This window comes from Aplysia californica, unplaced genomic scaffold, assembly GCF_000002075.1.
Source record: "Aplysia californica isolate F4 #8 unplaced genomic scaffold, AplCal3.0 scaffold00041, whole genome shotgun sequence".
NCBI lineage: Eukaryota > Metazoa > Mollusca > Gastropoda > Aplysiida > Aplysiidae > Aplysia > Aplysia californica.
Genome location: NW_004797311.1, coordinates 1,704,591 through 1,731,873, shown reverse-complemented (window position 1 = coordinate 1,731,873; position 27,283 = coordinate 1,704,591). Strand labels below are relative to the sequence as shown.

The window sequence follows — 27,283 nt, the reverse complement described above, 5'->3', positions numbered from 1 at the left end:
TTAAAATGAAAGAAATTGAATGAGGAATACGTTCAGACATGAAGCAAAGATAAGTTTTGAACATAACAAGGATTAGAATGGATGATGATGATGAGAAAAATAAATTATTGACGTAAAAAAATACATTCACCATACATGTGAAAGCAAATCAGCATAGCTATGTAATCAGATACAGGTCAAGAGCATAATCCACACATTTCTGAATGCACAGGTTTTTATTTGAAAGCAGTATTCCAATTTTTGTTTGAGTTCTGATATATTCTACTGAGTGTGGTTACATCGTTCCGTTAATGCAAGAATGCAAGAATGAATTCACTCGTTTATCGCCAAGTTGACGCTTTGATGAGAGAGACTAGATGTTTTCGTTTCCTAAATCCTCTCCAAGTTTTCTAGTTACAATAATAAGTAATTGTTAACAGAGGATCATGTTAAAAGAAATCAGAATTGAGATATCCCATCATTACCGATATATTGGTGATACGTCCACAAGGGGTACAAACTCTTGTCTATATATCAGCGATACGTCCAGAAAGAGTTAAATGGCAGAAGACCAAAGTGTTTTATGAAAGAAAATGAGCCAAGATCATATGTGCAGAAATTTATGGAAAGCATCAAAGTTACACCCTCTTCTGTTTTCTGTTTTGCTTTCAGCAACTACGTGCTGTCCTGGAGGACCTTAGGAAAATGGTTGGTAGTCCTACCAAGGCTGGAGGTGCAAAGGAAAGCATTAATTCCAAAGATAAAGATGCTAGTAGCAAGGAGAAGACAGTCGAGATTAAGAAAGAGAAAAAGTGCAAACCCTCTGGTGGATTCGGAGGCTGGTTGGGCGGCGGTGACACTGACTGCGTTTCAGAGGGAAGTGGTGATGATGAACTTGAAACTGGTTCAGGAGATGATATTATCCTCATTACAGATGATGAAGATTTTATTTTTGAGGAAGGTTCATCTGAAACAGGTACTCCGACCTCCACCAACATGTTTGGCATCGCTCTCCGTGAATACGCTTCCAAAGTGCTTAGTGACAGCAGAGTAATTGACAAGGAAGCGGATGAAGTGGAAGGACTGTTGAAAGGTATTCTGATTGTATTGATCGCTAATAAAAGAAAAAGATAAGGGAGAAAAAAGTTAACCTCTCGTAAAGTCACTCTACACAGCACAACTACATAAGTATTTAATAGTGCTGCATACTATTGCAATACTTGTTAAAGTTTCTTGGTTTTAAACTGTTTTAAAGTCTGTATTAGATCATTGATTATACGAAATCTGTGAGAGTTATGTCTGGACTCAAGTTTTTGTGTACTAGAATCTATATGACATGTGGTTATAAGTAAATATTTGACAATAGAGAGGTCTTTGAAGTAGAAAGTTGTGGAAATGAGCACAAAGAGAAATTCAAAGACGGTTAAACAGATTGACATGAGCAGGCAGGTAAGCTGTGATTTTCTAGGTGCTTCTAACACAATCTTTTGTTTCTGATGGGGGGAAAAATTGATCTTTTTGCTGATTGTTTCAGCTCTTTTACTTAGGCAAATGTTCTGCAAGTTTTACCTGATAGTTGGGTGGTACGGATGGGAAGGGTCTTTGGGGCTTTTCCACTTCTGGTGCTATTTTCTTCTCCCAGTGCCTTTTCGTTTTTGGAAAAGAATTTTACTTTCCTCAGTGATCCTTAAAAATATTACTGTGTTGAAGAGCTTTAATTTGAATATTAAAGACCAGCTTACCTTTAATACTGTACAGTTTGATATGTAGATGATATATTTACATATGGCAGGACTATGTCAAGAAACGTACTGAGATATGATGCAGATTGGAGAGGTGCGAATAGACAAAATATAAATGTTGCACTAATATCCTGTTTCTAATATTTCTTTATTGTCCTGAACAGATCTGCAAAAGAAGAGGGAAAAGGCACTGTCTGAGGCGACCTTAATCTATGAGATTCTCGGGGAACAACAAGGCCTCATACTCCAAGAGGCTGATGTCCATGCCTTGAGAGAGGATGTGAAATATCGGACTAAGGAGGTAGATAGTGCTGGACAATTAAGATGCCTTTACTTGACCCTGTGCAGATTTTGATTAATACATTAGAGGCCTTTGCTGGTGTCAGTGTCTCAGTAAGATCACCAAGATGATACCTCATTTTGGGGACTACATGGTCCTACTTTTTTCTCAAATGTTACTGATATAAGTTACTATTCAGTGCTTTAAATAATAGTACGACCCAGATTTTCATGCCATGGTTTAAATTAACAGAACACAGACATAATCACAGCTTATGCAAAACTTTCTCTTCAAACTTTCAGTTTTTTCATCAATGCCTTTTAAATCTGGTGCATCGTTACACGAGACTGATATTCCAAAGGATTTTTTGTGGTTGTTGGTGATGTGTTTTATAAGCCAGAGAACCTTGAAATCTGTAGAATCCTATTTATTATTTTATTTTCCTTTTTGCATTTCATCATTACACTTTCTGTCATTGGTTTACCTTTTACTGGACTGACTATCCATACTATTTAGCCATAATTTTTTATTTTGGGGGGGGGGAGGGTTGGTAAGTGTTTTACGAAGCTTGCAACTGCATACGGTCATATGAGCGAGCGGGACACATTAAACATTTTTCAGTTGGTAGGAAATTTTGAACTTTGCCAGGGTGGCGGCTGAATCCTACTCTTATCAATTTTAGACCTCCAAGGGATCTTTAACGTGTGTAACTTGCACACGTGACCTCCAAGATTTTTCGCCCTTGTCCGAGAAGGCAAGGTGTAGATCTTTCCTACCAGAAAATCAGGGGTGTAACTGAGAGACAGCAGTAAGAAGGAGCCAAGAAGTAGTAGTAGAAAGGCTGCGGAAAGAGTCAGGAGCCCAGAGAAAGGGGCAAAGGAGGTGAAGGGGTGGGGGCAGAAAGTGGAGACGAAAGCAGAGGACAGAACATTGCTAGAGAGCAGGAAATGAGGTGAAAGGAGACAATTTTAGAGAAGAAAATTTTTCGGTCGCTATCCGGATTCGAACCTGAAACCTTTGAATGAGAGGCGAACACCTTAACCTCTAGGCCATGAGAGCCCCCTGAGCCGTAATTCTATCCTAAAAATGACGTAAGGAGAGTTGAGAGAGTGTTATTTGTGTATGTGGCCGGTTGTGAAAGACTGACTGCTGTGTTTGTTTCCAAAAAATGTTTTTTGTCCCTGATCTTTAGTTTGATTTATATTTAGGAGTGTTAGTGTTATTGAGACTGTCAATATTGAAAACTTGCATTTCCATATTGTGGTAAGGACAAGTATAGGTAAGATCAATGTCAAAATATGCTCTAGCACAAAAAGGGAGTGATAGCCTAATGCTGTGAGATTTAAACTCATTTAACTTATGGATTCAGAACTTTTTGTTATTATCTAGTTCAGGGTCCTTTACTGGTGTTTGATGGCTCAAAGCTGTTTCAGATTTTTCATTGATTTTATCTGGTGCATCTTCAGGTTTTTAAGAACGTCCAAGCTATCTCTACTGATTTTGATCTGGATGCAATTGTAGCACAAGCAAGAAGAGCATTGGAAAGAGCCAAGAAAGAAAGTGAAGTGGATGGTTCAAAGCAGCCGCCGCCTCCAGAGCCAACACCTACTGGTCAAGATTCTGAAGAAAACACAGAAGAGGATGTTGAGGTAGTAGATGCAAAGGAAGACGATTTTGATTACTCCAGTCTTTATAGAAAAGGTTTGTAACCTCTTTGTCTATTTGTCAGTGATCATGAAACTATGTCTAGCCGAAAAGAGTCTATTCACTATCTTTTTAAAAAGTGAAAACTGCCAAGAAGAACATACAATTGAAATTATTCCAGAGGGTCACTCAATTTCAATGAGAAAAGTGTTTGTCTTAGACAGGAGGACATCTTGGTCACTATCAATATAATGTAGAAAAAATGTAAGGGAGGACGTGGGAAGTGATCATTTGAACAGGTGATTGTCTTGGACAGATGGCCGTTAGAGCAGGTTTTGTTGTATTTGGAATTGATTTGTTATTAACTCTTAATCAGCGCGCTTACGAGAGATGCGACTCTAATTTACTGACGACACAACTTCTTTTACGGCCAGTGTTCCCGGCGGAGTGCCAGGGCTACCAAGGTCAACGACCAGTTAGAGTTTCTGCTGCGGGAGGTCCTGAAAACTTGTGTTTTCACTGTGATTACTATGTTGGTCTGTTAATTGATGATGAAAATAACGAACGACCTTTCTTTTATAGCACGCACTAGCTTTCTATTCATGAAAAACCCTCTCTATTGAGTTGATAAGTCATTAAGTGTGGTTACACCCATTTGAATAACCTTTTAAACACTATCATTGTTACAAATGGGGTTTGAAAGGAAAATATAAGTCAATTTATCAATGTTTTGCTCTCAAATGTTTCTTTCTATTAGCACAATGGTTTCCAAAACCACCAAATAAGATTATTTTTGACAGGTAATATCATTTTATGTAAAATCAAGCTCATTTGAAAGATTTTTTTTATTGAAAATGGAAGTCTTGTTTCCTGGTTTCTCATTTCTAAGTCAGTCAGTTTGTTCAAATTTCTTTGGACAGACATCTAGGACTACCAACTTAACGTTTGTACAAGACGTACGCCTCAGGTTCAGATGGTTCTAGAAATAAGTTACAAATTCACACAAACACAAGCAGATGATGCACACACACTTTGGCTGCAATAATATGGGACCCGGAGATGTTTGGCAAGCATAAGCTGCGTGGGGCCAGACTGATGCGGGACCCATTGGAAAGCAAGGATGTGGAAATACACTATCGGGGTGCATAAATTTGGCCCCTAGGGGACTAGGGTTAAAAGGGGAAAGCAATCGACGGGCAAAAAGGGAAAGGAAAGAAATCAGTGGGAAAAATATACCAGATAAAAGTGTATGTCTAATCCCTATTTGTGTTACGTTCCCATTAGCTGGAAAAGATAAAATTATCATTTTAGTGTGTGCAGTATTTATCTCTTTGTTTCTTTTACCTTTCAGGAAGGGAAATCATGTCAAACAGCAATGACATCCGCTACCTGAGGTCGGTGGCTGTGGAATCATGTGGGAAATTTAAAAGTCAGTTCGGCTTCATTCGCAGCAACATTTCTATTCTACAGCAAAAAGTTGCAAGTGCAAGGAAAATTCTATCATCCCTTCAGGTAATCTTTTGATTCATAAAGGAGAGAAAGAGGGTTGTGACTCATTGCACTAATACATGAGGACATAACACAGATGTATTTCTCTTTTACTTGTCATAGACACTTGAAATAATGTTGACTGTGCCTATAACTTGAAGCATTTAGCAATCTGTCATCAGCAAAAGTTTATTTTTCATTCCAACTTCAACAGAGTGACAGTGAAAACACTTTCCTGTAATCCTCTATGAACCCTTGTTAAAGTGCCAAAAAAAACAACAACTATAGAGAGATGAAAATTCTTTCAAGTTTAAAAATAGTAATGTTGGAAAAGCAGAGAAAAAATTGTATCTGTTTTATTTTTTGGCTACATATATATAGATGCTTCAGTAAAAGAAGAATGACATAAGTATGAAATTTCATCACACTTCTCAAAGTATCAGAAACATTTCTATGGTATTTTTGTTGAGCATCACTTTTGAAGTCATGATCTGAGAACAATTTGTCTTGTATTTCGCAGCTATCAATCAAGAAGAGTGGCAGTAATCATATAGCTGTGGAGGTCAATGACACTGTCCACCACAAGACTGAGGCGACTTCCGTCACCACTTTTGGCATGTGCATTAAACCTTCTACTCTTGATGGGACAGTCCTTGTGGTCAAGGGAAATGGATCGGTGAGTGTTTTTCCAAAACCAAACTCATTTATTTTTGCTTAATGGAATGGTTTAAGGATGCAGTATCATACTCTCCTGTTTTTTATTTACAAGGTAGTTTGCCTAAAAACTTAAACATCATGTGCACGCTCATATGACCTTATGCAGTTGCGAGCGCCGTAAAACCCTATACTACAAACTAAACATCATATGACAATGAGGGGACTTGTGCTTGAGTAATTGTTGTTGCATTGTATAAGTGCTCAAATGAGATCTTTTACTGTTTCACATTTAGGAAGAATCATGAATTTTCTTGTACTGTTTTAAATTGCTTTGGTATTTTTCTTATCACAATAGCCCACTCTTTATAAAACATAAATATCCTCACAATTTTTCTTCAGGCATCCTACAGTGTGTCTCTAGATAGCGGAGAGCTAACAGTTTCTGCCTATGACAGTTATGTTAGCAAACTTGATGATATAACTCTGGATTTAAAGCTCAAAATAGACCAGTGGTACACAATATGGGTTCAAAGGTAAGTTTTGAATTTCTATATGTAAAATTTTAGATACTATATTTTGAAATTTCAGATTCATTACCTTATCAGTTTGGGAACAAATCAAAACACACTCACACTTCTGTAGTTGAATGACTCATATTATTTGTGAGACCGTGTGTAATTAACCTGTTGGAACAGTGAAAGGAAAGAATTATAAACTGCTTTTCCTGGTATTTGTGAGCAGTTTGTCACTCCTTGAATATGAGAAGCTGACTGGAAAGTCAATAGTTGCTTCCAATTGTAAAATCTTGTTTCAGTAAAATTTGTATAGCAAGTACAGAATGTCAAAGAATTCCCTCTTTATAATTTAAGTAGTTGTGTGATGTCCTATGGTTAAGTTTACTTTGTCATACAGCAACCATGACTAGTGAGTGCTGTTGCTGTTTTGTTAATCCAGTTTCCTTTGAGCATGTGTCCTTCAACCCAATGCCATGTTAAAAAAAGCAGAGGTCTTCAAAAGCTATTCTTTGCTTCAGTATAGGGTATTGTATGTAGGAATGAGAAGAAGAAGCAATGAGTGGTAAATAATATTGATAAGTTTTCTTTACGATATTTATTAGCTGTGTCTTTTTTCAAACAGAGTGATATCTTGCTTTTTTATCGCAAAAGATTAACTCCTGCCCTTTTCTGTAATAGTCTGACTAATGTGTTCAATTACCAAATATTTTGTTTGTCTTTGATATGGCTTAAAGAATTAAAGTACTACAATTTTACAACATGATATAAGTAACAATGATTATCTTTTCACAGGTCTTTTCATTTGTCAGCATTTTTATTTTTGCAAGACTTTTTCCTAGAAAATATCCATTAGCATATAGGCTATGTGTCACTAGACACAGTTGAATCAGGGGCTCATAAATTTGGGGTTTTTGGAGTTATTGGTATCAGAAGTAAAATTAAGGAGCAAATGGCCACCAAAATTTTAGTGATTTTCAAAGCTAAAGCATCCTTGGAAACTGCAAATTTATATTTTTTGTGCCTTTGATCAACATTTTCCAGTAAAATCACACAGAAATGTGCTTTTAAATGGACAGAAAAGGTGTTGAGCCAAAACAAACGTCGATAAAAATTGATCAGCGGACGGGAAAATGCCAGTTTCTTTGATTCCATTATTTTGATGAGTGCTTGATTTCACCAGCATGCAACACATGCACTATTTATAACATGCTGTATGCCTAATAATTTAATAATTTCCTTTACTCTCTCATCCATATTTTACAAGGAGTGGTCAGATGATGAATGTCACTCTTCAGGAGCAGGCTGGAGAAGCAGAAATGAAATCAGTGTTTTCTTCAGATCTGCCTTCCACGCAACCAATGCCTCAGTTAGTCTTTGTTGGAGGTGCTCCAGAAAGCTCCTATGTAAGTGGTTGAAAACTGAAAAAGAAATTGTGCTTTTAAATCAAATAGCAGAAAGGCCTATTGGTGCGGTGAAAATAAACAATTGAAAGCTTATAATCAGTAAATTTACTAAATTTTCATGAACATTTACAGCGTACTTAAAATGGATTTTGGCTCATCTTATGACATATGATGGAATAAAACCCATACATTTTACAATATATAACATCTCAGTTCTAATTAGATCTGGGGGGTTTTTTGTCCGGTAAAAATGCGTAACCTCTGAAATAACAAATACTTTTGTTTTTTGTCCAAACTATGTCTGTGTGAGTTCTTGGAATAATCCATCTTCTCTCTGTTTTCCAGTTTGACAGCAGCAGCTGGGAGGGTTGTATGGGAAGACTGACTGTCAATGGACAATCGTTGTCCCTGTTCCGACCTGACAGTGAAGGAGTTCCAACTGCCCTTTGTACTGACCACTGGTGAGATTATAATAATTATTATGATGCTAATGATAATAACACCAGCATTTTTATAGCACATATCCACACTCTACAGCATTCTCACTACATTTTACAGCTATTATTACCCCAGGAGACCCTAGAACACTCAGAAATATTCTCGGGTTCCCAGGAAAAATACAGTGCAAACTGCTGATTACAAGCGTTAAAAGACTAACACTAAACAGACTGACAAAATCTTTCGCTGTCTGTTGCTGAGTACTAAATTCCCACCGGGGTGAAGTGAGGAAAATTAATGTAAAGTGCTTTTTCCAAAGACACAACATCAGTCCCCTGACGGGATTCAAACCCTTATGGTTGCGAGTCTGAGAGCCTAACCACTAGGCGACCGGCCCTTATGTGTTCCAAGTCGAAAACAGTATTAGTATTATTATGAAAATAAAAGAATTGTTAGATGGTGGAAAAAAAGTTGCTTGTGGTAAGTTTGAATAATATCTTGACATAAGGGTTCTGCTGCTGGTTTTTGACATGTAATTGTAGTTATTTGAGTTCCAATGTTTTGTATTAACATATTTACCTGTTGTATGTTCATAACTTTCAAATTGTGAACCTCTATTAATTGGCACAATTATAGTGTCAGGCAGTCCCGTTCAATGAGGGTATATTAAAAACTGTGTTATAATTTCCAATTTAGATTCTAGGTCGGTACCTTGTAGAATATTTTGTAAGCTGAATGTCAACATGCTAGTTTTTGCACTAATTCAGCCAATTATACTATGGGGGGCTCTCGTGGCCTAGAGGTTAAGGTGTTGGCCTCTCATTCAAAGGTCCCGGGTTCGATTCCGGGTAGCGACCAAAATATTTTCTTCTCTAAAAGTGTCTCCTTTCACATCCTTTCCTGATCTCTAACAATGTTCTGTTGTCTGCTTTCATTTCCACTTTCTGCCCCCACCCCCTCACCTCCTTTGCCCCCTCCTCTGGGCTCCTGACTCTTTCTGCAGCCTTTCTACTGCTACTCCTTGGCTCCTCCTAACTGCTGTCTTTCTGCCACATCCCTGATCTTCTGGTAGGAAAGATCTTCACCTAGCCTTCTCGGACAAGGGCGAAAAATCTCGGAGGGCCCGTGTGCAAGTTGCGCACGTTTAAGATCCCTTGGTGGTCTAAAATCGATAAGAGTAGGCTTCGGCCGCCACCCGGGCAAAATTCAAAATTTCCTACCAACGAAAAAGTATTAGGTGTGTCCCGCGCGCTCATATGACCTTATGCAGTTGCGAGCGCCGTAAAACCCTATACTAAACAAACAAACAATTATACTATTATACTATTTTCACCCTGCAAGTGTTTGTTTTTATACTCACATTCTCATTGTAACACTTTCAGTGTCAGTGCACAGGGACCATCATCTGTGTTTGATGGCAATGGTTTCATTCATCATCGTCGACCTGTGAGGGAAACAGTGAACAAAATTGCATTCAGATTCAAGACTCGTCAAGAGAAGGCTGTTCTGTTTTCCTATGCCAATAGAAATAAAGTAAGTAGGCCTACCATATTTGTACAGTTTTGTGAAAACCTGAAAATATTATTATAGTCGATATACCATCGTTCTCAATATTTTGATTTTTTTAAAAAGAATTTTATATGAAAATGATGGGTAGGCCCTACTAACTACTATATAGTGTGCCAACAACACTGAAATTTGGGGATAGTTATAATATTTAGGGATCCAAAAACCAAAAACTTGCATAGGCCTAAGGATAAAGATTGTGGCTAGGGATAGAAGAGAATCTACTGGAAGCCCATCTTTGATCTCCACATTGACCCTCATCTGTTATGATGTCTTGGTAACATATCATTATCATTCAAGAGATTAAAACTGTCTAAACCAGTTAAATATTTGTTTTTTTAGACAACGCTAAAATCAGTGTAAAGAAGTCATTTTTGTTGTTTGTCTCAGATAGATGTGATACAGTTCACATGTATATATGATAAAGGTCCCCACGAATTACTACAGTTATGCGAAAGTTCATGCACAATTACCTGCCTGTCTGAGAGTGGTTATTAGTCCAATAAAAAGACATCTATCTTTTTCACAGATTTTGTTTTTCTGTATAGTGGAGTTGTTATTTTGGGGGAGGGGAGGGGTGTGTTGGGTGGGGGATGGTGCTTTTTACCCAAGCTGTCATTAACAAAAATACCTTTCTTTTTTCCCCACTGTGTTAATGAACCAAAATGAGATGCAGCATACATAATTATTTGTTTATTTCTATTCTATAACACTCAGGAATTAATTGAAGCCAACTGAGATTGCATTACAGAGATGAAGGTTTAAAGAATATAGGACAAATTGATAGTTTCTCTTCTAAAGTGATTGCTAGAGCAGGTGATACCTTGTGAATGAGTTTCCCTGTCCAGGTGTCACTGTACAGAGTTTTCTCCTCTTCAGCGCTTGTCAGTGAGTGTAATCATGGAAGGTGGTGCCCTCAAAGTGGAAAGCTCTGGTCCAGTGGAGGAAGTGGTTCTACTCAGTCTGAACAGTTCCCTGAATGATGGTCAAAGCCATCTTCTGGAGGTAGGTTGTTTGGTAAAAGTTAAATATAAGCCTCCCCCCCCCCCATGACTTTGTACGTTACGATGATGGCAGCCTACTGTTTCCTGTTGCTGTGGGACATACCTTCAACCCCACTGTGACTTCCATAGTGACCTCGGACGTTGCTCACTGGGTCAAGCTATTTAAAATGGGGAGGCTTTACTTTGCTTTTACTTGTTGTTCCTTGTGGATGTATTACTTAACTATCACTGTTACTTGTGACAAATTCAAGGTTGTAAATGTTTTATTTCCACATTGATACCTCTGAACTTTTTCGGAGGTTGAGGAGGTGAGTTGTTTTGACCATGCCCGGCGGGATTAACCCCCCCACCAGGCTATGTAGGATATATGATATGAGAGTGGAAAGGAGATGCTTAATAAAATATCTTCCCCACATGGGAATTGAACTCGTGTCTTTAAGGTACATACGAAAGCATAACCATTACACCACTCAGCTGCAGGGTTACAGTACTTTACTCTTGTCCAGCAAATAGAATTAAAACTGTTTACTCTCCAAATAAATCGACTGGACTTTTTAATGAAACGGTATCAATCTGTGAAAAAAGCATTTTGGGGGGAAATCTGCATAGAATGAAATTTGGTGTATTTTTGTGATAGCCTTACCTGACAGAATTGAGACCAATTGAATGCATTCAAAAGATCACAAAAATGTGCGCTTTATTTTAGTTTGTATAGAAGTAGAAAGTTTCGGAGTATTCTAAAGTTGTTTGTCTTTTAAGCTATTTCCTCCTTGATGAATATAAGTACTGCATATCAAAGTATAAACTATTGATACTTTGTTGTGAAAATAATATGATCTTATAAACTTCACCTCACTTTTCCTGATCGAATGCTAATAAAAATCCTATAATCCTAGCTTGCAATAAATGACTGAGGTTTCAGTTTGTTTCTGTACTTTCAGATTGTATACAGAGGCAGCAGAACTTATCCGGAACTAGATGGCAACAGCGCAGCCTTCTCTGTGGAGAGAGTCTCCCCTCAAGTGCTGAGGAACATCATGGAGGGAGTCTTAATCGGCGCGTTTGTATCAGACAGACGACAGTTCTTGAACTTGCCTTTCAGGTACGTTGGAGAACAGAGTGAAATGCAATCAGAGTAGAACTGGAGTTTGGAAAATTACCCTATGATAGTAGAATAGATTTAACTTTTTTTTTTTGCAAAGGAGCTGTTAGAATGAAAGGAAAAGTAGCATTGAAAATACATACTGAACATGAATTCTTAAGATATGTAAACATTTTTTCAAAGATGAAAACCTGTCCTTTAAAAGTAAGTACATGTACTGCTATGATTGAAGAAAATAAGCTCTTTGTTCGCAAACACTATCTGTGGAGCCGGGAATATATAGGCTACGTGATGGGAGATAATCGTCCTATGTCATTATGTGTTTATGTGGTGGCTTGGGAACACCCATCAGAAGCTGCAAGGTTGACATGGAGAGAAACTGGCTCACACATTTATTTCTCAAAAGCTTTCTGTTGAAAAGTGAGTCACTCGACCTTTAAAGATAGGGACTCCAAATAAAAAGTGGAATGTTCAGAATTTTCTGAAGATTACATAATGCTCGTAGTATCAATTATTATTATGATTTTGCGATGTATATGAAGTCTTTTCAAGTGTTACAGTACAGAAGAGGTTATGATACAGAAAGTCTGAATGTTACATTTGTCTTTTACTTTCAGGCCTCTCATAGGATGTGTCGGAGAAGTGTTTATTAATGAAAACAAATTACGCCTTCCTGATGCCACTGAGGTGTATAATGCATATGAGGGAACCTGCACATCTTCCAGTGTAAGACCAATATTTTGAAATAGAATACAGTCTTTTCTTTCTTTCACTTATACGTGTCTCAGTAAATATAAACAGAAAACGTTGCAAAAAAATGAATAGAGTAGAAAAAACAATATTGTTTTTCGGATGCTTCCATCCAATAGTGACGAGGAATAATAATATCAAAGAATGTATGAAGTTTAAAACTATGGTTTTTCTTTACTTAAACGTTAACCAGTTTTTGGAACAATTTTGTGCCTTTGAAAACCATAGCTTTCAGTAAAAGCAAGACATAAATGCTTGCCCATGATTTCATCCAAATGTTTTACTTTTACTCCTTTCCTAAATATTTTTCTGTAATTGTAATGGAAATGATGGAAGTATAAATGCAAATGTTTTGAGAAAAACATTTAATTGTATGACATACATTGTTTTGCCTCGTGCTACATCTATATAGTAAGAAATAGATGTGTTTGCTTTGAAGTCAAAACAGAAAAGAGCTTTGCTCATAAAAAATGTTCCAAAAAACAAAACAATTGCTAACAATACTAACATCTTTTTTTAATTCAAAATGATTATTTCCATTTGCAAGAACGGTCAGCATATTTTTTTCTGGGCTGTTGTTTGTGATTCAGCATGTACGTCTTTGTTCTCCTCAGCCATGGCATTCCTGCTGGAAGTTCACAGAAAGAAGTAGTCCGGTGTCACTTGGCTCAGTGGAAAACTCAAACCGAGTCTCATTCCTTGTGGATGCAAATGCCAGAGGACCTGTTCTTCTCTACACTAAAGATGAGGTGAGTACAGTTTAGTCTACTTGTATAGACATCAACTGGGTTTGGTTGTTTTTTTTAGTATTCATAAGAGTTTTACGACACTTTCATCTCTTAAGGTCATATAGGGGCCGAAGATTAACTCATTGGAGACGTTTCACGCAGCATTTGCGAGCATCAATATTATCCTGAGAGGCGGTTCTCACACCCCCTGCGAGCACAAGTTTTGTGTTTTTTCTCCGGTAAAGTATGCGCACAAACGCCGCGTTAACAGTCTCTTAACGTGTTACGTTTCGTGCGAAGTTGGAATTGGCTGGAAACTTTTTGAGTTATCAACCCAGAAGGAAAGTTAGTAACTCTGAGGCCCTATTTTCATTTTTCTGACTGGTGTCAGTTCTCGCAACACTTTGTCAGTTCGATGGCAGCACGTTTAGTTTTAGTAAGTTTTACAGCACTTGCAACATAATAAGGTAAAAGATTAGGTGTTACAATAGAGTAACAAACACAAAAAAGAAGGAGGAGAGATCAGGACGATAGATGTTTGATAAGAGGAAAGAAGGAGCAAGCCACACAAGAGCACGCGCCAACCACCCTCTTGGCAGCACGAAAAGCAAACATTTTTCAAGTGTTTGACGACTTTGACAGTACAGAAAATTCTGATTATGGTACTCTCAAGGAACACCTTAAACTTACTGGAGACTGGGCCTTTTTCGGGTCTACATGCACTGAAGACTGGCATTTTAATAATATTGGGGGTATTTCAATATCTCAAACTCAAACAACACCCTTCCCAAAGACATACAACCACCATTTTTACACATATTATGATAACAGATCTAAACATGCCCAATAGGACACAAAAAAACAGAAAGGTAATATCTTTTATAGTTTTTTAGACATTATTTTTTGAAAATGTGCTAAAATTTGTTGCTGGCCAAAATTATTTGACGTAATGATGAAATAATAGGAGCTTTGCCATTATATTAAGTATCGCTAAACTTTCAAATGGGTTGGGGCTCACACCCCAGGGACATAGTTTGTTGCCCTGCATCTGTTTGACACTTAATGCTTATTGTTACGTTTTATGCAAGCTTTTATATTGTCAGCCTGCTGTTAAAAGGTGCGAAGCCAAAAAATTTTGAAAAACATTTTTGTTGCAGTTTCTCAATCTGTAGGCTACTAATCAGTTGCAAATGATGAAGAAATATTTTGTTGAAAAAAAGCAAGAAAAAAATACATGGATGTCGGTACAATAGTTTTCTCTCCTTGAAACTTCATACTTCATGACTTCATGCATAAATAAATGTTCTAATATTGTCTGTTATTTCTGTTTCAGAAATTTGAATTGGAGATCAGACTAACTGATGATGGTATTGATACTAGCATGGAAGGTGAAGAAAGTGTTCTCATCAAACCTTCGGACTATTCCAAAGACTTCACTTTAGTGACTATTGAGGACACAGGCGATAAGTAAGAATCTGTTTGCATTACATTGCTTAGAAAAAAATGTCTTGGAATTAAAGATAAAGAAATCAAGGATATATTTTTGTGGATTGATCTGTCCTGTTTGAAGAATTATAAGACTGACCTTGTTTTGGAAAATGCAACACACTACACTACCTAAGTTTATGTTATTGCATGGCGTGTGATGTTAATTTGAGTTGCATATAAAGCTTAAATTCAATTGCAGTAACATATTTTAATTCAGAAGATATGCAAAAGTTCAGGGAAGAAGTTTATTTTCTGTTTTTTATTTTTGTATTGTTTGTTTGGCCATAGAATATTTATACTGAAATTATTCATTGGTCCCTGTTCTGCAGTAGCATGATGAGATTATTATCAGCCTATCAGTCAGGATTTTAATCATTTGGTGTATTACCATTGGTTCCTTATAATTTCATAAGGTTATGTATGTATCTATTTGTTAAACTCCTTATATCGCTCAATAGTTATTCTGAAGCCATAACTTGTGATTTTGTAGATTATGTCCAAATGAATCAGACCAAATGAAGTAAGAGTAATGAGTACTGAACATTCTAAACAAGCTCAAGAATATTATGGCACATGTTTTATGCAGCCATTAACACAATTTAGATCATTAAGGTGGCGGGTTGCTTTGACCCTGCCTGTCAGGGCCAACCCTGGTTGAGCCTGAGACTGAGAGGGATACAACATCCCAGCAGAAAGACGGAGATACTCAAAATTCAAACCAGGGTGTCCCACAATGCAATCCAGGGTGATATCCATTGAGAAAGGGTCTGAATATCTTAACATTATTATAACCACTAAGAAATAACATTTTTCTTTACCGTCCAGGTATGTTATCCTACCATTACATCTTATTTTTAATTCAGGGTGATCACGCAGGCTTGGGACGAGACTGCATCGTTCTCATACGGAAGTGCATGGAGCCTCTATAAAGACACTGAAACACCTCATGATATTGCTCTTAGTCAAACAAGGGATGGAGAGGAGAGAAAGTTTGTGGGTGGCATTGCCCACTTGATGATTGGAGACAGGTGAGGCCCACACTTGAACATTTGTTTATTGATGTATATTTGGTCAGCAGAAGTCTCAGTTGAAACTTTTGTTCTCTATGTATTCTTTGCATTTAATCTAAAGTCTTGAATAAAAGAACCAATTTCTTTGGAAAAAAATCCCCACACGGAAGCTGATCAAGTGGCGTCAAGCCTATACTGCCCTTTTTTTTCACTTTTGTCTTCCCCAGTTATAGTTTTACCACCAAGTTTTGCCAAATCATGGAAAGGAATACCTATATTTGAACATGATACTATTTGCCCCTTCAACTCACTCACTACCACACCTCCAACTGTTGCGGATAAAGTAGCTCCAACGTTGTGATACCACACCCGCAACCCTAGCAGTTCCACAATTTAGAATTTTTTTCTCTCGTTAAAACCGCACTGTTTACGGTACTGGTGCGTCTTTTTTGTAGCCCATTCAATTATCTTTCGTTAGAAAGAAACGAAACCGAATTCGGACAAGCGCAAGTTGAGTTATTGACTTTTACGACAACTGCCCTTAGAACTGAATTTACCATTACATTTCCCACAATAGCAGATCGCTTGTCTTTGACCGTTTTTGAACCTTTGACGACGAAAGTGAATCAAAAACTGATGAATTGGTTGAAAATTGTCATGACAGGGGAAATTTACAAAGAAGAGTAAGGTGTAGTAGGGCCTCCAAAACCTAGATCTAGGGTTGCAGTAGTGGGGAAGGGCGTGAGTAAAAAAGGCAAAGGGAAAGCAGTTTTTGACCAATTTTTTAAAACTTGTGGGAAAAAAAGGTAACTTTAAAACAAAGCTGTAATTTCATCTGGGCAATCTTTATTATGTTAAAAAACAATGTTCCAAATTTCAAGTCTTTTTGTCAATTAGCAAAAGCGCAGTGATTTTTAAAAACTACCCTTAAAATGGCTGGTAGTGAGTGAGTTAAACTGCCATGTGCCAACTGCCTCAGTTGATTTCAACATGGAGTGATTTAGCTAAGCCTCATTTGCAAACCTGACCCATTACTGTTAGGCCAAAGCAGAGAGAGAACTAACTCTTGGACCTAGAATTAGAATAAGTTGTGGAAGGAGCTGGGGGGGTTCAAAGTCTTTGTAGGAAGAGACTAGAGACTTTCTCAAGGTAGAGGTAGGGAGGTGGGAGGCATAATGTTCTAAGCTGTATAAAATACAATGCAATGTGATTCAAGGAAAAGAGACAGTGATGCTAGGAAGGCATTCAGGTCACATTGTGGAGCCACCCAATTCTCTTTGGTTCTGCAAAGTTGCTCTGATAGAAGGGATTTTTTTTTTCTGTTTTTCTACATTTTGGGATCAAACATGTTCAGTTTAAGCAGACTCAGCTGTATTTCACGACTACATCTATGTGCAGTCTTGATCTACTAACTTAATTTATAGTGGCAAGTTTTAAAATTTAAGAATTCAGATTTTTCAGAGGCTTTTCTGTATCCACAGGCTCTATGATCTGGGTCAGCTCAGGTCTACAAACACTCTGATGACATGTGAACGCCCCTTGGAGCAAATACATCCAGCAGCTTCCTTCCATACACTTCCCCCAGTTGATGAATTCTCATGTTCATGACATTCTTAAACATTACTGAAAATTGATCATATGTTGGCACATATTTTGAATGAAAAAACACTTTATGAACCTAAAGATTTTTATGTTTTCAAAGTCTGGAAACTACTGCTTCAATGGTTTTCAAGAATCAACTCTGTGACAGATTCTCATTTTGTGATGTACTCATGTTCATGAACATCTCAGTTATTAAGTGGAGTGAATTGCGCTTTTAATGAAAGTTTTATTTTTAAATCATGCATGAAAGAAATGTGATATAAAATATGACGCATTTTGTAACTTATAAGAAAGTCTGACTTTCGTTTGAATATATATATATATATATATATAAACATGTAAGTTTTTTTACCCCATGTCAAAGAGGGCACTACTGTAATGTTTAACATTGTACTATTTGCAAACTGTGAGATTAAGACTGGTTTGCTGCAGGGCAGTGGGTAGTAGTCATAGTGTTGCTATTATTACTGTTTTAGTTCTTGCTTTATTATGGGGCAGAGACTGGCTTGATTGTGTATTATGTTATTGCTTATCTCAGTGTGTGGATGTGAATATGTGGTCAACAGAGCCCAGATAAATTGTTACTGTCTCAATTAATTTCAAACTTTGAATGCTTGTCAAATTTAAATAATGCTTTACTTTTCTGCACATTTTCTGTTTTAGACTTGTTCTCCCAATGCCAATAAATATTCATAAACCAAAGCATAGCGTCGAATTAAATATTGAAGTATGTGCGTTGCAGCAAGTCAAAGTGAGGCTCAAGTCATAAAGTAGCAGCAGGAATATTCAATTTAATTCTCCCACCCCTGCAATATTTTAAATTCTGAGGACATTGTCTTTTGGCAAATATTTTAGAGTATTTAAAAATAGCATGTATTGTAAGTAAAGTTTTATTTTTGGCCAGGCTGATGCTGGCCGCCCGATGTAGAGTGGCTAGCGTTTTGTTACTCAAACAAATTCAGCCGATTAGCCTGACACTACTGGCCCGAGGGGATTTCTGCGACCTCGGGTGGCTAGCATTTTTCTGCCCACCCACAGCAACTCACCTGGATCTAGTACAAGGTAGTATAGTTTAAACAGGGCCTCGCGGCCATCTGAGCGACATGAAGCTATAGCGAGCACCTAGCACACCTCTGTGATTGGCCCAAATATAGATGACCGATTTCCACCGAGTGCTGCCATCAAGGCCAAGACACAATCATGTTGGGAGTCTTCCAAAAACTAGAAACTTGCTTTGGTGGGTCTGCTAAGTATTAGTACTAGTACATTGGACAGCAGCAAAGGTCACAAGATCACAAAAAGGAAACATGAAATTCAATATGATGAAGTAACCGTTTAATTACAAATCATATCTTTGTACAAGACCGAAGGTGCCCAAAAATACATTTACAGCAATAGACGTTTAAAAGCAAAAAAATATTATAGTGTCAGTAAAAAATACACAATTTATCAGAATTTCTGAAGGGAAGACTAAAGAAAAGTACAGAGAAATAGAGTGAAATAGCATTGTTTCATAGACTTCTTTAGACCAGACATTGCTCAGTAAATAATGACTCATTTAAAAGCCTACAAACAATAATTATCCACTAGCTACATGACAAAGTAAAATTTGATCCAAAATTGAGAATTCGAGGCGATTGAATCTGTGCTAAACTTTGGCACTAATGCCAAATGCAGAGATTGGCCAGGTCACAAATCTTTGATTAAAATAAAACGAAAACAAACAAACGATATATGAAGATTCTAAAAGAAAAAGTACAATGCAACCAAAATTCCACTGGCTAAAGCTAAATATCCCCTAATGTATTAACCTGAGATTCTAAGTCTACTTCAGGTCCAAGCCACCACCACGGGTACTGTCTTTTACCTCTTGATATTTATATTTATATATATCAACATGCAATCAACAATCAATATTTCTGCTGAAATATTCCTAATCACATTGAATTGGTGTCCATTACAGCTGAACAGGTAAAATTTCAAAAATTGATCTCACAAAGGAAGAAAAATTTCATTTTTTAAAAAGAGGAGAAAAGTGTGAGACCTTCTTCTAACCATTTATTTTCCTATGGAGTGCTTTGTAACATTATCTGGCATTATTTGCCTAGGGGGCGAAAAAAACTGATCAAATTTGATATATTTGATATTTTAGTATGTGCTTTGAGACTATGATTTTTTAAAATATTTTTTTTTTAATGGCTATCTGAAGGATGTAAAAAAAGATAAATATAACAAAGATGCGAATCAGACTGAAATACAAAACGTAACCTGCTTCAGAAAATTAATAACAAATGAAAATGGAGGAACAAACTGGCTGCTAGAGTCAAGCAATCCTAACCCAATATTAATACTACTAGCTAAAGCACAGAAAAAAGGCAAAACTTTATTCACTGCTGGTACAAGTGCTGTATCCAGTTAAATGTGAGTACGTCAAACATGGAGGCTAACATGTATGAAAAAGGCTGAGCAGTGGTTATGGGAGAATGTGTATGAAACTAGGGAGAATGTTTTAGTTTTAGCAGAGGTTTTAACGGCGCTTGCAACTGCATAAGGTGATATGAGCGCCAGAAGATTAGAGGTGTTACAAGAGCGTAACAAACACAAAAAAGAAGAATGGGAGATAAGGACGATAGATGTTTCATAGGAAAGGAGAAGCAAACCACACCAGAGCAGGAGAATATTTGAGGCAGAGATATGATGATGAACAATAAACAGGCCTGATTGAATGAACAGTTATTTTTAAAATGGGGGTGGGGGAGGAAAACTGAGAGCGTAGCCATAAGACACACCGGAAAGAGATAATATACTTGAGGTAAGTAGTTGAGTTGTGGTATGCATTAAGTCTACACAACAACAGCCACAATTTCTATGAAAAAGATTAGGACAATAGCAACACTAAAAAGAAGTAGAAAGGGCAAACTACAAAGGGGAGAGGAAAGAAGATGGGACCAGCTAAGACTGTAAGAGGAGAGTCAAGGGGCAGCTAAAAAATAGGGAGGAATATTATAAATAGGAGCAATATTAGATAGATGCTGTAAATTGGCAAAGGATCAAAATAAAATACAAAGACCAACATCATGCTTTTCAACATTATGGAGCAATCAACGACGATGACGAGAGTATAGATTGTCATTAAAAGTATTTATACTATTTGCTGCCACAAATAATAGGGCACTGCAGTGTTCACAATAGTTAAGATAAAAATATACAGAATAAAATTATTCCAAACCCTAAGAAAAAAAGCATTACAGAACATCTATATATGTCATATCAAGGGTTTCTTTTGTAGCTGGTGATAAATTTGCTGTTTGTACATATACAAATGAAAGGAAGTTGATATTTAACTTTGGATAAAAATGTACTCCATTCACACAGCTGACTGCACACTCAAAAATCACTCACACAACCGAATGCTTATTTCTGTTCCTCAATCGAGAGGATCGACGAGTCGAGTAGGGTTGTAGATTTTCATTTTGAGATTCATCTGGCACCTGAAATAAATACAACAGGAAATATGAAAAGTGAAAGAGTATTTAAATTTTCTAATTTCTGTAAAATGCAAAATTATTCTACAATACTACATTAACACTAGCGGAAAAAAAAGAAAAATGAAATCGGACTGACAAAGCGCCAAATGAAATAGCTGATACTTGGGCCACAGTGAGACTTTCCATTACTAGGGTACATAATTTCAACACAAAAAGACTTGGAACAACGAACTATTCTAATATAATATACCTGAGATGTATTTTTGTTCAGAACTTCAGACTTCTTCATCTTGAGCAATGACAAAAGCACTGAATTCAATTTTACATTGTAAAGGAAAGAATAATATGGTGGCCCATGTTCAACATTTCTCACAGAGGCAGGGTTTTAGTTAACCATCTAGAAAAAAACCAAAATAATTTTAAAAATGAAAATGATATAACTAAATCAGATCTTTACACAAAGTCAGATTTCATTTTGCTTGTCACAGATAAATAAACTGTGCTTCCAACCGACAAACCAGAATAGTAAGAAAAATATCACGCCAGGAGTCTGATAGCATCCCTGTCAGGGTTCAAGGAGCGAAGCCCCAGAAGAAAGTGAAATTTAATGCCATGCTTTTTTAGGGGATTGAAAATAGCATTTGGGACCTATTTGCAGAGATTGCCAACAACCCATGATTGATACTCATATTTTTATCAAGAGTTTGTCTTGCTTTATTCGATTTCTTCCACTAGCCTACTTCTTTTCCTTGCTGGCACTGGCAATGTTTAACACTTGCAGTACGTAAGGCCCATATAGTAAAAAACCCTCAAGTACAGCACCAGTTTAGAACACTGAAGTCATGGTAGGATCTTCTCAGCCCAAGAAACACACTTTAAAAATTCACAGAGGTTCATCAACCATTCAGCTAACTTATAGAGTGACTTCCTTTGGTATTTACTTCAGTGCAGAGGGTCTGCTCGTTTAATTATGTTTAGCATGCCTGGTCGAGTCGGCGACAGCGGCAATGAGAGCATACTACGGCTTGGCGGCCGATGTTGACGGTACTAAAAGTACTGAACACAAGTTCTCCCTTCAAATGCCACTATAAATTCGATTTGCCATCGCACCATTGGTAGTAGGCAAATCCACGAACATCAGTCTTGACAATACAATTACCCTTTGTGTACCCTAATTTTCCTCCATTTTTGCATTTGAATGTCAAATGTCACAACCACACAGCACCACTTCCACTTATTCTCAATTCTATTTTCACCACAGCCTTATCCTGCTCCAATAAAATCCTCATACAATTTCTCTAGAATAGAACTAGACTGGTTTTTTAAAAAGTTTCTGATGATGATTTTTTTTCCTTCTCACGGCGTCCGAAATTTCGTCTCAGCGATCTTTTAGTTAGTCCAGGCCCCCCGCGGTAGGCCATAAATTAGCGGCAGGTGACCTGCAATTTCACGCGTCAAGTCGGGGATTGACCGGGGTCAACTCGTGCACAGTGCTGTCCTATCTTGTCCTTATCAGAACGCGTTTCTTCCCCTAATTTCATGAGCCGTAAAATGATGCTCACTCTACCCACAGAACCTATTTCTTCACCAATTCCGCTTCGTCTACGTCTTCTTGATATCTTGTGAAAGTTTCAACAGTTTTAAATTGTGAGTGTTATGTGATCGGAAGCGCCGTTAATAATGTTATCTCTTCAAATTTAATTACAAATCATTCGAGAATGGAACGATGGTCTTTATTTCTGTTTGCGCGGTGTGATAGCCATCAAATCATATTTTCTAATGATGTGAATTTTGTTTTTCCAGCACTTTGCAGTGACTGGAAATCAGTTAGTGAATTGTGTCCCTAAGTAAAAATCGTTAGAATGCAATGGGTCAGTCACACATATGAGAGGCATAGAGTCTCTGAATGAACTTTGTCGTGTGTGTTGGCGTTTAAATTTAACTGTCAAACAAAAAAAGTACAGAAAGCCCCGATTATGTAAGACAATGGCAGGAGATATTCTCTTGATTTATGGGATTGATGTGAGGGACGAAAATGAACAGTCGTATTCCGCTAACATTTGTGTCAAGTGTTTTACCGCGATTTCAACTATCAAAGGGAGATAGGGTGTTATGTCACGTCAATTCATGCCGCAAAAAAGCAGTTGACACCAGTAGGAACATGTGGTGTGCGTTTGACAATAGCATAAATGTGAATTCCTTCTCCATTTTGTCGGTACCGCTTAGGTGGCTGCATACAAAGATCCATTTCAAGCTAACATCGTAAAACACCCCAAGCATACCTCCCCCCATCCCCATGTATGTAAGGAACTAACAAACACAATTTATACAGAAACAAGAAAATACTCCCCCGAAACTGCAAAAATTGAGGAGGCAAGTGGACTGGAAGCAATATTCAATCTTCTCAATGAAAGATTTAGCCATGTTCACACTGCAATATCACATCTGAAACCGTCAAACAATTTTCACTTCCAGAAATCTCCGTAGCAATCGACAATTACATGTCCGCATTCAGACGCTATTTCCCCACAAAGTTATCCCAAAGCCACACATATCATAGCAACACTGTATTCCACACATACAACAACACATGTTTGCTCTCGGGCTTTTAGGAGAACAGGACACAGAAAGCAGCCACCAAGAGATCTCAAAACTGGAAGCCAGAGCACGAAGGATCTCAAACCAGATAGACATAATGCGTTTTATTTTTTGTGTCGCATCTCCTGCAAATAGCCCCCTCATTGCGTGCTGCTGGATATGTTTAGAAAGAAAAATTATATAAATTTATAGTTTTATTCTGTACGTATTCATTTTGTGAAAAGAAATCGGTGCTGTATATTGAAGATACGTCAGTATATCATTATTCAGGAGGATACACAATCCATTGGATACAAAAAGTCATGAATGCAGGGAAGCGTTTTGGCTATCATGCTCATGACAAGTTCCATGTTCGTGCTGGAAACAAAATTTTGAGTGAGTCAATTTCTAAACACATTTTCCTGTCTTGCGTGGCAGTTTTGTAAATATTTATCGTTAGGCTTATAAGTTATTAGCCATTCAATATGTGTTTGTTGTTTTGACTAACTATAAATAGACATACATTTTAAGAGCATCTAACTCAATAACGTGAGCAGCCATGGTATTGCTATTTCGTACCAATAAAGAGGTTTAGTTGCTTTCTCTAAAGAACAAACTTGTGTTCACGTATGATATTTTTTGTTTGTGTAAGACAATAAAACATGTGTTGAAAAATTCATTTCACCGACTACCGACGCAGGTAGCGGGAGGGCGGGTTAGTGACCTCTGGGTGACCGGCCCGCCGTGACCCGGTCACTCCATCGCCGATCCAACTAAAAGAGCGCTGTCTGTACGCCGTGTTCTAAAATCACTATTCAATTTTCCAGTCACCACAAAGATCTGAACATAGAAAAAGGAGTGACAAGTGAATAAAACCAAAGAAGATGGCACGAAATTTTTGCTGATGTGACTACTCAGATTTTGGCCGATTTACAAGTGAATATGTAATGCTGAATGACCCGCAATTGATGCAGAAAGTGACAAAGGCAGAGTGTATGAAATGCGTTATCTGACAGATTTCTAATACAACGTATTGCCAAGTTACCGTAGTAAATAAGCCAGTACAGATCTTTTACTACAGAATACTGGTAAGCCTACTGTAGCCTACACTATCCCAATTTCATTTGGGTAGAGTTGATATGACGAGGCGATAAGTACAGAACTTTCAAAAAGTATGGATTTCCATAAAAATATGGAAAATCGGAAGTACTGATAAAAGCAAAACGCCTTAGTATACAAGAAACTGGTTATTTTGAAGGCTTTTATTGGAGGACCCTGCATTGAAAAGACAGAGACTAAAAACAAAGAAGAAAAACCACACCTAAGGTACTACATGTACTTACAACATATGAAGCCGGCTCAAAAGGAGCTTGAATGCTTGTCTTCTTCTTTTTTGTTTTGCCTTCTGCTTCACTCTTTTTTGCTGTTGAAGAGTACATAAAATGGTGTTAGATGCGCATGGATACAGGGAGAGATATTAGAAAGAGAGGATGATATAAACTCAATCACATAGATTTTATGTTTTTGATCGCAAAAATTCCTATAAGACTGCAGTTTCTCTTCTCTGAACCCTGTTTGTTGTCAAAGTCTGTCTGTATTGACCATGCGCATGACCACACCCTCTTTAGACACCACCCAGGCCCAGATCTATCATCAATACTCTGTGTCTTTGAGGAAGTATTTAGCTAAAGAAGAAGCAAAGTTGAACTTCCATTGCTGTCACTATCATCTGAATGAAAATCTCCCTCTATTTCACTGGCATAAATATCATCAGCACTACTTTCAATAGCTTCTTCTCCAATATCGGTTTGTTTTTTTTATGAGCTCATTTAACACCTCTCAGCTGAGTAGGGTCACTTTGCCTTTGTTCATATTATTAACTTATATTCATATAAAAACCAACTGACCAACATTCAAATGAGCACTAAAACAGTGTAACTTGGGGATTAGTTAACTAAGCTTATTATATATATTTGAATGCTCTCCGCTTTGCCTCTGATTTCAAGGGGCTCAACTCAGTTTCGACCCGTTAGCTTCCCTTGTTTATTTTATAATAAAGTATTGACCTTCAGGCGACACCGATACCTCAGGGAAAATAAGAAGTACTTTTTTTTTCTCGTTAAATCAAACAAATTTATGTGCATGTCTGAGTGGTATGTGCTGTTTTAGGTGCAAGTGCAGAACTAGATACTTCAAAGTGAATTTTTACGACACAACATTATCATTGTGATTTGATAGCATCCTGAAACTATAAAACAGCACCAGTCACAACACTGTGTAGGTGAAAGGAGACAATGACCATGCATGTGCAGACCTTTCAGTTTTATAACATCTGACAATCTGACCGAATGAGAAGAGCAAGTGAATGCGCCAATTACAATACTACTAGCAATTGACCTGCTCGGCAGAGCTGATGTGCATGCAAGAAAACAATCTTTGTAAATGAGCAGGCAGAATGTAGATTTCATTGTCTGCTAGCCCACGTCAACCTCTCCCTTCATTCCAACACACACAAAGACTGGTAAAGCAGCTCAGAAAAATAAGTTGCTGTGAACTAAACTGAGTTGTTAAGCTGATTTTCTACTTTAAAACAGGTTCTTAAACCTGAAGATAAAAAAGGAAAAAATTCCATTATAACACAGTAAAAGCAGGACTTAAAGGAACAAGGTTCTTACATAGACTGTTATTCGGTGGAGGCCACTGTATACAGTCAAACCTGTGTAAGACGGAATCGCAAGGGAGCGGGGGAAAAATTCCGTCTTTAGACATTTTCGACACGTCTTAGACAGAGGAATTTAGGGAGGGATGTGGAGGTTGGGGAAGGGGGGGGGGGGGGTGTCAAAGGCCCCGTCGGTGGGATCAAGGATCGCTTGTCCAATCGGCAAGCAGTGGTCAAAACTTCACATCTCTCAGCTGCTATCCTGTCTGATAATGACAAGCGTCAGTCTTACGTATCCAATTACCACCAGTGCTTGCATTTCATAGGACCACTGTTTGACCTGTTAAAAGCAGAAACGTTTGAGCATCTCCTTTACTTCCTCCCTTAGTCCCACCCACCAATGCCATCCCTCACTGCCATCATTGTAACAACGATTTGAGGAACTTGTTTCTCGGCTGGCTGTGCGATCAGGGCGGCAGGCATTGGTTAATTTCACCTCTCTGGCTTCTAGCTAGATATCCAGGAAAGTTTCCGTAGTGGCTCGCTACTCGAGCACTATGACAAGCAGTCGTGAGATTTCACACCCACACTACACTGACCATCTGCATCGCTCAGGGCTCACATGATGGGGCAACATCTACCCCCAAATTGCACCCCTACTACCCTTCCTCGCACAACTTGCGAGTTTTATTTCAAATCAGGGCCGAGCGGGCAAAGCATTTTCCGTTTTAGACAGGTGAAACCCTCGGAAGGGAGCAGATATTTCTTTCCGTTTCCGCGTTGGACAGGTTTCCGTTTTATACAGGTAATTAAAGAGGAATATATCAAGGGGGGGAGCGGGGAGATTCCGTTAAGACAGGTTTCCGTTTTACACAGGTTTCCGTTAAGGCAGGTTCGACTGTATTTGACTTTAAAGAGCTATTCAGCCACTAAATATCAAAAACATTTGGCAGCATTGAGTTTATCACATTTTATAGTAACTGGAATCATCACAAACACTTAAATCAAATAATCCTACTGTTTAAATTTATCAACTCAAGATACAAATCAAAGTCGCTAAAAAAGAATGGGAGAACCCTAGCAATCAAAGAAAACAACAAAAAAGAACTGCTTTTATAACAGATGGAAATAACGTAAAAATGGAAAGACAATTTTTTTTTAAA

At 37.6% G+C, this 27,283-nt stretch overlaps 2 protein-coding genes across 6 annotated transcripts in view; one reads left to right on the top strand and one right to left on the bottom strand.

The window, feature by feature from the left end:
- Positions 1–18,098, top strand: part of LOC101864367 — a 54,569-nt gene extending 36,471 nt beyond the window's left edge. For all 4 annotated transcript variants that reach the window (XM_005092163.3, XM_013079151.2, XM_005092161.3 and 1 more), the window contains exons 11-26: positions 652–1,072; positions 1,886–2,022; positions 3,468–3,702; positions 4,997–5,157; positions 5,654–5,809; positions 6,190–6,323; positions 7,570–7,708; positions 8,054–8,169; positions 9,529–9,679; positions 10,592–10,717; positions 11,658–11,818; positions 12,436–12,544; positions 13,183–13,317; positions 14,630–14,763; positions 15,648–15,812; positions 17,276–18,098. In XM_005092163.3, coding sequence (XP_005092220.1) covers positions 652–1,072; positions 1,886–2,022; positions 3,468–3,702; positions 4,997–5,157; positions 5,654–5,809; positions 6,190–6,323; positions 7,570–7,708; positions 8,054–8,169; positions 9,529–9,679; positions 10,592–10,717; positions 11,658–11,818; positions 12,436–12,544; positions 13,183–13,317; positions 14,630–14,763; positions 15,648–15,812; positions 17,276–17,402 — 2,607 coding nt within the window. In that variant the 3' untranslated portion in view covers positions 17,403–18,098. The remainder of the gene's footprint in view (positions 1–651; positions 1,073–1,885; positions 2,023–3,467; positions 3,703–4,996; positions 5,158–5,653; positions 5,810–6,189; positions 6,324–7,569; positions 7,709–8,053; positions 8,170–9,528; positions 9,680–10,591; positions 10,718–11,657; positions 11,819–12,435; positions 12,545–13,182; positions 13,318–14,629; positions 14,764–15,647; positions 15,813–17,275) is intronic.
- A 616-nt stretch (positions 18,099–18,714) lies between these two features.
- Positions 18,715–27,283, bottom strand: part of LOC101863652 (kinesin-like protein KIF20B) — a 50,743-nt gene continuing 42,174 nt past the window's right edge. For both annotated transcript variants that reach the window (XM_005092157.3, XM_005092158.3), the window contains 2 exons: positions 24,805–24,884; positions 18,715–20,887 (listed from right to left, as the gene is read on the bottom strand). In XM_005092157.3, coding sequence (XP_005092214.1) covers positions 20,795–20,887; positions 24,805–24,884 — 173 coding nt within the window. In that variant the 3' untranslated portion in view covers positions 18,715–20,794. The remainder of the gene's footprint in view (positions 20,888–24,804; positions 24,885–27,283) is intronic.